This window comes from Procambarus clarkii, unplaced genomic scaffold (assembly GCF_040958095.1).
Source record: "Procambarus clarkii isolate CNS0578487 unplaced genomic scaffold, FALCON_Pclarkii_2.0 HiC_scaffold_770, whole genome shotgun sequence".
NCBI lineage: Eukaryota > Metazoa > Arthropoda > Malacostraca > Decapoda > Cambaridae > Procambarus > Procambarus clarkii.
Window position 1 is genome coordinate 36,553 of NW_027189803.1, and position 14,320 is coordinate 50,872.

General features: G+C 38.4%; 1 protein-coding gene across 1 annotated transcript; it reads left to right on the plus strand.

Moving 5' to 3' along the window:
- Positions 1–1,025: 1,025 nt before the first annotated feature.
- Positions 1,026–1,799, plus strand: LOC123749763 (general transcription factor IIF subunit 2-like). Its single transcript, XM_045731883.2, has one exon. The coding sequence runs from the start codon at positions 1,026–1,028 to the stop codon at positions 1,797–1,799; it is 774 nt and encodes a 257-aa protein (XP_045587839.2).
- The last annotated feature ends 12,521 nt before the right edge of the window (positions 1,800–14,320 follow it).

Sequence of the window (14,320 nt, forward strand, 5' to 3'; positions counted from 1 at the left end):
AAGTAGGATCCCTTGATTGTTTCAAGTATGCGTTGGACTTATATATTAATGGGATTGGGAAGATATAAATAGGTGCTGCCTCGTATGGGCCAATAGGCTTTCTGCAGTTACCTTCATTCTTGTTCCTAATTCCCTATTAATATCCCGTTTGATGTGTCCATCCATCCACTTGCACACCTCTACTAAGTCACTCCGAATTCTTGGCCTTTCTAGAGAATGCAAATTAGTACTACTTAGTCAATCTTTCTTCATATGACAAGTTTCTAATATGCAGGATTAACTTTGTTATTCTCGTATGGGCCAATAGGCCTTCTGCAGTTACCTTCATTCTTATGTTCCTAATACCCTATTAATATCCCGTTTGATGTGTCCATCCATCCACTTGCACACCTCTACTAAGTCACTCCGAATTCTTGGCCGTTCTAGAGAATGCAAATTTGTACTACTTAGTTAATCTTTCTTCATATGACAAGTTTCTAATTTGCAGGATTAACTTTGTTATCCTACGCTGGGCGTTTTCTAGTGAATTTATATCAGAAAACGTATATTTTAACTTGTTAAAAATATTTTGATTCATATTCATAAACAGTCTACTCATGCACATGTATAAACATACATGCCTCGTATTGTCAGTTTAACTTTATTCTAATGTTCTTAGCAATTTGAATATTTATCGGCATCGAGAAATGACCAAATAAACAAGTTCCATCATCCAGCAACATCAGTCACCTGAAATAGCTGCTACATAACCCCCCGGTGGCCACAACGGGTTAGCTCATTACTCATTTAGCTCACAGACTACAAGGTTGGTCACAAGCAGTACCACCACTGCAGTCACTCTCTCCATCACTGTGTTCCCTTACCAACACCACTCCCAACCACCAATCACCAGGTGTATTCAACAACAACCACCACATCGACAAACTTCTTCAGCCCTATTAGAGATATTTTCTGAAACACTAGCACGTGTCGGAAAGACGTTTTATAAAGAGGTCAAGTAACTATATATTCTCGTGTTTTCCATCATGAGCCAACAGTCTAAGATGGACTTGGATATTACGAATTGCAGCCGTGGGCTGTGGCTGGTCAAGGTACCTAAATATTTGGGGGACAAATGGGCAGACTGTGCTGGCCATGACGTTGGAAAGCTTAAGATTACCAAGGTGCCTGGTAAACCTCCGACAATAACCTTTAAATCTAGTGAACACACCTTGAAGGACGGGAAAATTCCTCGGGAGCACAAGGTAATTTCTCATAGTTTAAAAGAAATGACACTCGGAGTTCTTTCTGAACCAGATCTCGGCAGCAGCAGCTCGGATGCTGCAGTTTCCGAGACACAGCAATTGTCCTTTGAGGGACAAGTCATCCACAAACTAGAATGTCAGCCTGTAGTGGACGACTACTATATCAACCAGAAAAGGGAAGCTGTGAAGAAAGCTGCCCAGTCTCTTCATACGGTAAAGCTTATTGACAGACCCCTCAACGGCTATAAGCCTATTTCACACCATAAACATAATGTTTATTTAGAGCAGAAGAAGAAGGCAGAAGGCAAGACGATTCGTGATGATAAAGATAAGGTCATGGAGTTGTTGTTTGCTGCATTTGAAAAGCATCAGTATTACAATATTAAGGATCTCCACAAGATTACCCGACAACCAATCACATATCTAAAGGAGATCCTGAAAGACCTATGTAACTATAATGTTAAGAATCCTCACAAGAATATGTGGGAACTCAAGCCCGAGTACCGTCATTACAAGCTTGCCGAAAAGGCTTTGGAAAATTCAAAGTATGATTAAGTTCATACTAAACTTTGTTTCACAGTACAAAGGTAAAGAAAACGTGAAAGATCCAGGCAAATATTAGCCTCATACTCCAAGTCTGAGGTTATGATCTACCTTGCGGTGCTTGTGCCTCTATCCGCTACCCTTTACTGCAAGCCACGGCCGCTGCTCTGTCCCGTCTTCCAGACTGTGCAGTATCAGGACGAGTGGCAGAATGTCACAGAGATCGTGGTGTTTCCCATCAACCAGATCCTCCTCAACACCGTGTTCCAAGTCAGTGATGTTCCCGTGACCTCCGTCAAAGTCCAGACGGTGACGGCACCAGCCCTGCAGCTGGTAATGATTGAGGTGAAGGTGGTGGAGGTGACTAAGCCCCTGATGGTGATGAACGTCGACACTGTCACCACCATAGAAGCAGCATCGCCTTTAACTTACTTTTATGACACCTTGAATATATCACAGATTCAATGTATCAATATCACGTGTTCATTGTATAGATATCATAAAAATAAATACTTATACAGAACTTCTTCTTGCTTAACCTATTTTAGATCAATGTTTTGACTAAGAATATAAGAAAAATGGAAAATCGCTGCTTACAGTGATCTGTTGACGAAATAAGGCAAATAGGACACTGGGATTTATTTATCAAAGCATTAGTAATAAAACACCTTGTGTTATTCTTCAGTTATATCCTGCTCTGGTTAGGCCCCATTTACATCATGCAGTTTAGTTTCGATTGCCGTGTTATATGTTGGGAATCAAAACCAAAACCAGAGTTTTGGAAAGTTGCTAATGTGATACCAGTTTTTAAGAAAGGAGATAGATCACTTGCGTCTAACTATCGACCAATTAGCCTAACGTCTATTGTGGGAAAGTTACTCGAATCTATAATAGCAAATAAAATTCATCTTCATCTTGAAAAACATAAATTAATTATTGAGTCGCAACATGGTTTTATAAATGGCCGTTCATGTTTAACAAATTTGTTATCTTTTTATTCTAGCATTGTTGAGGCAGTTGATAGTGGTAAGGATTGCGATGTTGTATACCTTGACTTTAGCATAGCTTTTGATACAGTGCCACATGAAAGACTGATTAAAAAGATAGAGTCTCATGGTATTGGGGGTGCTATATTAAGCTGGATTAGGGCATGGCTATACCAAAGGAAACAGAGAGTTAGTATAAATGGAATCAAGTCTGAGTGGCAAAATGTTGTAAGTGGAGTGCCTCAAGGCTCTGTCCTGGGACCTCTGTTGTTTATAATATATATAAATGATTTAGATTCAGGTTTGAGTAGCAACATTTGCAAATTTGCCGATGATACGAAAATCGGTAGGGAAATTAATTCGGAGGAGGACTCACTATCACTTCAAGTTGATCTAGATAGGGTTTTGAAATGGTCAAAGGATTGGCAGATGCAGTTTAATGCTGATAAATGTAAAGTTCTGAGGTTAGGTAATGATGATAGAGTTACAAGATACGAGCTAGATGGTGTTGTGATTGCGAAGTCGGATTGCGAAAGGGATCTGGGAGTTATGATTAGTAAGAATTTAAAACAAAAGGATCAATGCATAAATGTTCGTAATAAGGCAAATCGGACACTTGGATTTATTAATCGCAGCGTTAGTAACAAGACACCTGGTGTGGTTCTCAAGCTATATCTTGCTCTAGTTAGGCCCCATTTAGATTATGCAGTTCAGTTTTGGTCGCCATATTATAGAATGGATATAAATTCACTTGAACGTGTCCAGCGTAGGATGACTAAGTTAATTCCCCAAATTAGAAATCTTTCATATGAAGAAAGATTAACAAAGCTTAAGTTGCATTCACTGGAAAGGCGAAGAGTTAGGGGTGACATGATACAGGTTTACAAGTGGATGAATGGACATAACCGGGGGGATATTAATAGGGTATTAAAAGTATCAACACAGGACAGAACACGAAACAATGGGTATAAATTGGATAAGTTTAGATTTAGGAAAGACTTGGGTAAATACTGGTTCAGTAACAGGGTTGTTGATTTGTGGAACCAATTGCCGCGTAACATTGTGGAGGTGGGGTCCCTCGATTGTTTCAAGCACGGGTTGGACAAATATATGAGTGGGATTGGGTGGTTATAGAATAGGAGCTGCCTCGTATGGGCCAATAGGCCTTCTGCAGTTACCTTTGTTCTTATGTTCTTATGTTCTTATGAATCCTGACACCCAAATTATTAACCCCTGTCACCACAACATAAATTGGTTGTGACCAGAAAGTAATTTTACTAACCATTAATTTCAAGTAGGTGAATGTCAGAAGTTTTCTAGAAATCCATAACCGCGCAATTGCGTCAGTTACCACGTGCGATGACTGCTTTTTTTTAACAAATTATTTAACAGTTGTGATTATGAGTTTCAAACGGCGAGGGAAGGGGAATAAAAAGCAAAAATGGTTTCAAACCTCAATACAGGTAAGGAAATAAATAAAAATTATCAATAAATATAATGCATAGTGTAGCTATGCACCTCTAAATTAATTAAGTGCGTCATTTTGTGCTTAAATCCATGGAAAATAGTGGGTTTAAATCCGCGGAGTTGACGCGCACATTAATATCCAACCATAAGACTAAGCACTCACGTAAATTTATCCATTAATTGTGTGGATTATTTTCGTGTTAGGGTCAATAACATATTAATAAATACTCATCAAATACCAGAGTTGAAGAGATTACCCCATACTAATTATATATACATCACTCAAAATAAGAGTCTTTTATATAAAACCAAACAAAATACATAGCACTATTCCATTACTCCTCATTATTATGGTATATAAATTTATTGCCAAACCTTAACTGTAGTTAGGCAGTAGCCCAACTAAGTGTTGCTCAATCTAGCCTAATCTATTGATTTGTGCTAAGCCACTAAGGATAGGAACATAAGAACATAAGCACATAGGCAACTGCAGAAGGCCTGTTGGCCCATACGAGGCAGCTCCTATTTATAACCACCCAATCCCACTCATATACATGTCCAACCCACGCTTGAAACAATCGAGGGACCCCACCTCCACAATGTTACGCGGCAATTGGTTTCACAAATCAACAACCCTGTTACTGAACCAGTATTTACCCAAGTCTTTCCTAAATCTAAACTTATCCAATTTATAACCATTGTTTCCTGTTCTGTTTTGTGTTGATACTTTTAATACCCTATTAATATCCCCTTTGTTTTGTCCATTCACCCACTTGTAAACCTCTATCATGTCACACCTAACTCTTCGCCTTTCCAGTGATGCAAGTTAAGCTTTGTTAATCTTTCTTCATATGAAAGATTTCTAATTTGGGGAATTAACTTAGTCATTCTATGCTGGACACATTCAAGTGAATTTATATCCATTCTATAGTATGGCGACCAAAACTCAACTGTATAATCTAAATGGGGCCTAACCAGAGCAAGATATAGCTGAGGAACCACACCAGGTGTCTTGTTAATTACGCTTCGATTAATAAACCCTAGTGTCCTATTTGCCTTATTACGAACATTCAGGCATTGATCTTTTTGTTTTAAATTCTTACTAATCATAACTCCCAGATCCCTTTCGCAATCCGACTTCGCAATCTCAACACTTACCTTTATTCTTATGTTCTTAGACATATATGAATGAGATTAGGTGGTTATAAATAGCAGCTTTCTTGTGTGGGGCCAGTAGGACATCTGCAGTTACGTTTATTCTTATTTTCCTACGTTTAGATTTAGGAAATACCTGGGAAAATAGTGGTTCGGTAACATGGTTGTTGATTTGTGGAACCAATTATCGCATATCTTGATAGAAGTAGGATCCCTTGATTGTTTCAAGTATGCGTTGGACTTATATATTAATGGGATTGGGAAGATATAAATAGGTGCTGCCTCGTATGGGCCAATAGGCTTTCTGCAGTTACCTTCATTCTTGATCCTAATTCCCTATTAATATCCCGTTTGATGTGTCCATCCATCCACTTGCACACCTCTACTAAGTCACTCCGAATTCTTGGCCTTTCTAGAGAATGCAAATTAGTACTACTTAGTCAATCTTTCTTCATATGACAAGTTTCTAATATGCAGGATTAACTTTGTTATTCTCGTCTGGGCCAATAGGCCTTCTGCAGTTACCTTCATTCTTATGTTCCTAATACCCTATTAATATCCCGTTTGATGTGTCCATCCATCCACTTGCACACCTCTACTAAGTCACTCCGAATTCTTGGCCGTTCTAGAGAATGCAAATTTGTACTACTTAGTTAATATTTCTTCATATGACAAGTTTCTAATTTGCAGGATTAACTTTGTTATCCTACGCTGGGCGTGTTCTAGTGAATTTATATCAGAAAACGTATATTTTAACTTGTTAAAAATATTTTGATTCATATTCATAAACAGTCTACTCATGCACATGTATAAACATACATGCCTCGTATTGTCAGTTTAACTTTATTCTAATGTTCTTAGCAATTTGAACATTTATCGGCATCGAGAAATGACCAAATAAACAAGTTCCATCATCCAGCAACATCAGTCACCTGAGATAGCTGCTACATAACCCCCCGGTGGCCACAACGGGTTAGCTCATTACTCATTTAGCTCACAGACTACAAGGTTGGTCACAAGCAGTACCACCACTGCAGTCACTCTCTCCATCACCTGTGTTCCCTTACCAACACCACTCCCAACCACCAATCACCAGGTGTATTCAACAACAACTACCACATCGACAAACTTCACCAGCCCTATTAGAGATATTTTCTGAAACACTAGCACGTGTCGGAAAGACGTTTTATAAAGAGGTCAAGTAACTATATATTCTCGTGTTTTCCATCATGAGCCAACAGTCTAAGATGGACTTGGATATTACGAATTGCAGCCGTGGGCTGTGGCTGGTCAATGTACCTAAATATTTGGGGGACAAATGGGCAGACTGTGCTGGCCATGACGTTGGAAAGCTTAAGATTACCAAGGTGCCTGGTAAACCTCCGACAATAACCTTTAAATCCAGTGAACACACCTTGAAGGACGGGAAAATTCCTCGGGAGCACAAGGTAATTTCTCATAGTTTAAAAGAAATGACACTCGGAGTTCTTTCTGAACCAGATCTCGGCAGCAGCAGCTCGGATGCTGCAGTTTCCGAGACACAGCAATTGTCCTTTGAGGGACAAGTCATCCACAAACTAGAATGTCAGCCTGTAGTGGACGACTACTATATAAATCAGAAAAGGGAAGCTGTGAAGAAAGCTGCCCAGTCGCTTCATACGGTAAAGCTTATTGACAGACCCCTCAACGGCTATAAGCCTATTTCACACCATAAACATAATGTTTATTTAGAGCAGAAGAAGAAGGCAGAAGGCAAGACGATTCGTGATGATAAAGATAAGGTCATGGAGTTGTTGTTTGCTGCATTTGAAAAGTATCAGTATTACAATATTAAGAATCTCCACAAGATTACCCGACAACCAATCACATATCTAAAGGATATCCTGAAAGACCTATGTAACTATAATGTTAAGAATCCTCACAAGAATATGTGGGAACTCAAGCCCGAGTACCGTCATTACAAGCTTGCCGAAAAGGCTGTGGAAAATTCAATGTATGATTAGGTTCATACTAAACTTTGTTTCACAGTACAAAGGTAAAGAAAACGTGAAAGATCCAGGCAAATATTAGCCTCATACTCCAAGTCTGAGGTTATGATCTACCTTGCGGTGCTTGTGCCTCTATCTGCTACCCTTTACTGCAAGCCACGGCCGCTGCTCTGTCCCGTCTTCCAGACTGTGCAGTATCAGGACGAGTGGCAGAATGTCACAGAGATCGTGGTGTTTCCCATCAACCAGATCCTCCTCAGCACCGTGTTCCAAGTCAGTGATGTTCCCGTGACCTCCATCACAGTCCAGACGGTGACGGCACCAGCCCTGCAGCTGGTAATGATTGAGGTGAAGGTGGTGGAGGTGACTAAGCCCCTGATGGTGATGAACGTCGACACTGTCACCACCATAGAAGCAGGATCGCCTTTAACTTACTTTTATGACACCTTGAATATATCACAGATTCAATGTATCAATATCACGTGTTCATTGTATAGATATCATAAAAATAAATACTTATACAGAACTTCTTCTTGCTTAACCTATTTTAGATCAATGTTTTGACTAAGAATATAAGAAAAATGGAAAATCGCTGCTTACAGTGATCTGTTGACGAAATAAGGCAAATAGGACACTGGGATTTATTTATCAAAGCATTAGTAATAAAACACCTTGTGTTATTCTTCAGTTATATCCTGCTCTGGTTAGGCCCCATTTACATCATGCAGTTTAGTTTCGATTGCCGTGTTATATGTTGGGAATCCTGACACCCAAATTATTAACCCCTGTCACCACAACATAAATTGGTTGTGACCAGAAACTAATTTTACTAACCATTAATTTCAAGTAGGTGAATGTCAGAAGTTTTCTAGAAATCCATAACCGCGCAATTGCGTCAGTTACCACGTGCGATGACTGCTTTTTTTTAACAAATTATTTAACAGTTGTGATTATGAGTTTCAAACGGCGAGGGAAGGGGAATAAAAAGCAAAAATGGTTTCAAACCTCAATACAGGTAAGGAAATAAATAAAAATTATCAATAAATATAATGCATAGTGTAGCTATGCACCTCTAAATTAATTAAGTGCGTCATTTTGTGTTTAAATCCATGGAAAATAGTGGTTTTAAATCCGCGGAGTTGACGCGCACATTAATATCCAACCATAAGACTAAGCACTCACATAAATTTATCCATTAATTGTGTGGATTATTTTCGTGTTAGGGTCAATAACATATTAATAAATACTCATCAAATACCAGAGTTGAAGAGATTACCCCATACTAATTATATAAACATCACTCAAAATAAGAGTCTTTTATATAAAACCAAACAAAATACATAGCACTATTCCATTACTCCTCATTATTATGGTATATAAATTTATTGCCAAACCTTAACTGTAGTTAGGCAGGAGCCCAACTAAATGTTGCTCAATATAGCCTAATCTATTGATTTGTGCTAAGCCACTAATGATAGGAACATAAGAACAAAGGCAACTGCAGAAGGCCTGTTGGCCCATACGAGGCAGCTCCTATTTATAACCACCCAATCCCGCTCATATACATGTCCAACCCACGCTTGAAACAATCGAGGGACCCCACCTCCACAATGTTACGCGGCAATTGGTTTCACAAATCAACAACCCTGTTACTGAACCAGTATTTACCCAAGTCTTTCCTAAATCTAAACTTATCCAATTTATAACCATTGTTTCGTGTTCTGTCTTGTGTTGATACTTTTAATACCCTATTAATATCCCCTTTGTTTTGTCCATTCACCCACTTGTAAACCTCTATCATGTCACACCTAACTCTTCGCCTTTCCAGTGATGCAAGTTAAGCTTTGTTAATCTTTCTTCATATGAAAGATTTCTAATTTGGGGAATTAACTTTGTCATTCTATGCTGGACACGTTCAAGTGAATTTATATCCATTCTATAGTATTTCGACCAAAACTCAACTGTATAATCTAAATGGGGCCTAACCAGAGCAAGATATAGCTGAGGAACCGCACCAGGTGTCTTGTTAATTACGCTTCGATTAATAAATCCTAGTGTCCTATTTGCCTTATTAAGAACATAAGAACATAAGAACAAAGGTAACTGCAGAAGGCCTATTGGCCCATACGAGGCAGCTCCTATTCTATAACCACCCAATCCCACTCATATACTTGTCCAACCCGTGCTTGAAACAATCGAGGGACCCCACCTCCACAATGTTACGCGGCAATTGGTTCCACAAATCAACAACCCTGTTACTGAACCAGTATTTACCCAAGTCTTTCCTAAATCTAAACTTATCCAATTTATATCCATTGTTTCGTGTTCTGTCCTGTGTTGATACTTTTAATACCCTATTAATATCCCCCCGGTTATGTCCATTCATCCACTTATAAACCTCTATCATGTCACCCCTAACTCTTCGCCTTTCCAGTGAATGCAACTTAAGCTTTGTTAATCTTTCTTCATATGAAAGATTTCTAATTTGGGGAATTAACTTAGTCATCCTACGCTGGACACGTTCAAGTGAATTTATATCCATTCTATAATATGGCGACCAAAACTGAACTGCATAATCTAAATGGGGCCTAACTAGAGCAAGATATAGCTTGAGAACCACACCAGGTGTCTTGTTACTAACGCTGCGATTAATAAATCCAAGTGTCCGATTTGCCTTATTACGAACATTTATGCATTGATCCTTTTGTTTTAAATTCTTACTAATCATAACTCCCAGATCCCTTTCGCAATCCGACTTCGCAATCACAACACCATCTAGCTCGTATCTTGTAACTCTATCATCATTACCTAACCTCAGAACTTTACATTTATCAGCATTAAACTGCATCTGCCAATCCTTTGACCATTTCAAAACCCTATCTAGATCAACTTGAAGTGATAGTGAGTCCTCCTCCGAATTAATTTCCCTACCGATTTTCGTATCATCGGCAAATTTGCAAATGTTGCTACTCAAACCTGAATCTAAATCATTTATATATATTATAAACAACAGAGGTCCCAGGACAGAGCCTTGAGGCACTCCACTTACAACATTTTCCCACTCTGACTTGATTCCATTTATACTAACTCTCTGTTTCCTTTGGTATAGCCATGCCCTAATCCAGCTTAATATAGCACCCCCAATACCATGAGACTCTATTTTTTTAATCAGTCTTTCATGTGGCACTGTATCAAAAGCTTTGCTAAAGTCAAGGTATACAACATCGCAATCCTTACCACTATCAACTGCCTCAACAATGCTAGAATAAAAAGATAACAAATTTGTTAAACATGAACGGCCATTTATAAAACCATGTTGCGACTCAATTATTAATTTATGTTTTTCAAGATGAAGACGAATTTTATTTGCTATTATAGATTCGAGTAACTTTCCCACAATAGACGTTAGGCTAATTGGTCGATAGTTAGACGCAAGTGATCTATCTCCTTTCTTAAAAACTGGTATCACATTAGCAACTTTCCAAAACTCTGGCACTCTGCCTGACTCTATTGATTTATTAAATATGGTTGACAGTGGGTCACAAAGCTCCTCTTTGCATTCTTTAAGCACCCTAGCAAACACTTCATCCGGCCCTGGGGATTTGTTTGGTTTGAGTTTTACTATTTGTTTAAGAACATCCTCCCTGGTAACTGCTAAACTCGTCAACCTGTCCTCGTCCCCACCCACATAGACTTGTTCGGCTGAAGGCATATTGTTAAGTTCCTCTTTAGTAAATACAGATACAAAATATTTATTAAAAATACTACTCATCTCTTCATCACTATCTGTTATTTGACCTGTCTCAGTTTTTAACGGACCTATCCTTTCCCTAGTCTTAGTACGATATAACTGAAAAAACCCTTTAGGATTTGTCTTTGCTTGCCCTGCTATGCGAACTTCATAGTTTCTTTTTGCTTTCCTTATCTCTTTTTTAACATTTCTAAGCAGTTGTACGAATTCCTGTTCTAAAGTGACCTCCCCATTTTTAATCCTTTTGTACCAAGCTCTCTTTTTACCTATAAGGTTCTTCAAATTCTTTGTTATCCACTTTGGGTCATTAGTATACGATCTATTCAATTTGTATGGTATACTACGTTCCTGTGCTTTGTTTAGAATATTCTTAAATAAGTTATATATTGAATCCACATCGAAATCCCCATTTAAGTCACCTATCGCTGGGTTCATGTCTCGCTCCAAGACCGGCCCACACCCCATACCCAAGCCTTTCCAATCAATTTGACCCAAAAAATTTCTTAGGCTATTAAAATCAGCTTTTCGAAAATCTGGCACTTTAACAGAATTTTCTCCTACTGGTCTATTCCATTCTATGCTAAATCTGATTTCTTTGTGATCACTGCTCCCTAGCTCACTCCCTATTTCGATGTCATTAATTTGCGTTTCCCTGTTAGTTAACACTAAATCTAAAATATTATTTTCCCGTGTTGGTTCCTTAATGTGTTGCGTAAGAAAACAATCGTCAATTAATTCTAGAAAATCTTCTGCTTTACTATTCCCTGTTTTGTTCAACCAGTTTATTCCGCTAAAATTAAAGTCACCCATGACATAAATACTGTTAGATCTAGATGCTCTAGATATTTCATCCCATAGATGCTTTGCTTCCATTCTGTCTAAATTTGGTGGCCTATATATTACTCCTATTATAATATTATTAGCTTTTTCGTTTAATTCAATCCAAATAGTTTCTGTGTGTGGCTCTGTTTTGATTCCCTCTTTGAGACTACATTTCAAATTGTCCCTAACATATATGGCTACTCCACCTATTACGAACATTCAGGCATTGATCTTTTTGTTTTAAATTCTTACTAATCATAACTCCCAGATCCCTTTCGCAATCCGACTTCGCAATCTCAACACTTACCTTTATTCTTATGTTCTTAGACATATATGAATGATTAGGTGGTTATAAATAGCAGCTTTCTTGTGTGGGGCCAGTAGGACATCTGCAGTTACGTTTATTCTTATTTTCCTACGTTTAGATTTAGGAAATACCTGGGAAAATAGTGGTTCGGTAACATGGTTGTTGATTTGTGGAACCAATTATCGCATATCTTGATAGAAGTAGGATCCCTTGATTGTTTCAAGTATGCGTTGGACTTATATATTAATGGGATTGGGAAGATATAAATAGGTGCTGCCTCGTATGGGCCAATAGGCTTTCTGCAGTTACCTTCATTCTTGTTCCTAATTCCCTATTAATATCCCGTTTGATGTGTCCATCCATCCACTTGCACACCTCTACTAAGTCACTCCGAATTCTTTGCCTTTCTAGAGAATGCAAATTTGTACTACTTAGTTAATCTTTCTTCATATGACAAGTTTCTAATTTGCAGGATTAACTTTGTTATCCTACGCTGGGCGTGTTCTAGTGAATTTATATCAGAAAACGTATAAACATAAGAACATAAGAACAAAGGTAACTGCAGAAGGCCTATTGGCCCATACGAGGCAGCTCCTATTCTATAACCACCCAATCCCACTCATATACTTGTCCAACCCGTGCTTGAAACAATCGAGGGACCCCACCTCCACAATGTTACGCGGCAATTGGTTCCACAAATCAACAACCCTGTTACTGAACCAGTATTTACCCAAGTCTTTCCTAAATCTAAACTTATCCAATTTATATCCATTGTTTCGTGTTCTGTCCTGTGTTGATACTTTTAATACCCTATTAATATCCCCCCGGTTATGTCCATTCATCCACTTGTAAACCTCTATCATGTCACCCCTAACTCTTCGCCTTTCCAGTGAATGCAACTTAAGCTTTGTTAATCTTTCTTCATATGAAAGATTTCTAATTTGGGGAATTAACTTAGTCATCCTACGCTGGACACGTTCAAGTGAATTTATATCCATTCTATAATATGGCGACCAAAACTGAACTGCATAATCTAAATGGGGCCTAACTAGAGCAAGATATAGCTTGAGAACCACACCAGGTGTCTTGTTACTAACGCTGCGATTAATAAATCCAAGTGTCCGATTTGCCTTATTACGAACATTTATGCATTGATCCTTTTGTTTTAAATTCTTACTAATGATAACTCCCAGATCCCTTTCGCAATCCGACTTCGCAATCACAACACCATCTAGCTCGTATCTTGTAACTCTATCATCATTACCTAACCTCAGAACTTTACATTTATCAGCATTAAACTGCATCTGCCAATCCTTTGACCATTTCAAAACCCTATCTAGATCAACTTGAAGTGATAGTGAGTCCTCCTCCGAATTAATTTCCCTACCGATTTTCGTATCATCGGCAAATTTGCAAATGTTGCTACTCAAACCTGAATCTAAATCATTTATATATATTATAAACAACAGAGGTCCCAGGACAGAGCCTTGAGGCACTCCACTTACAACATTTTCCCACTCTGACTTGATTCCATTTATACTAACTCTCTGTTTCCTTTGGTATAGCCATGCCCTAATCCAGCTTAATATAGCACCCCCAATACCATGAGACTCTATCTTTTTAATCAGTCTTTCATGTGGCACTGTATCAAAAGCTTTGCTAAAGTCAAGGTTTACAACATCGCAATCCTTACCACTATCAACTGCCTCAACAATGCTAGAATAAAAAGATAACAAATTTGTTAAACATGAACGGCCATTTATAAAACCATGTTGCGACTCAATTATTAATTTATGTTTTTCAAGATGAAGACGAATTTTATTTGCTATTATAGATTCGAGTAACTTTCCCACAATAGACGTTAGGCTAATTGGTCGATAGTTAGACGCAAGTGATCTATCTCCTTTCTTAAAAACTGGTATCACATTAGCAACTTTCCAAAACTCTGGCACTCTGCCTGACTCTATTGATTTATTAAATATGGTTGACAGTGGGTCACAAAGCTCCTCTTTGCATTCTTTAAGCACCCTAGCAAACACTTCATCCGGCCCTGGGGA

Bases quoted from the DNA above. Each gene is read 5' to 3' on its own strand.
- LOC123749763 (XM_045731883.2), top strand. From the start codon at position 1,026: ATGAGCCAACAGTCTAAGATGGACTTGGATATTACGAATTGCAGCCGT.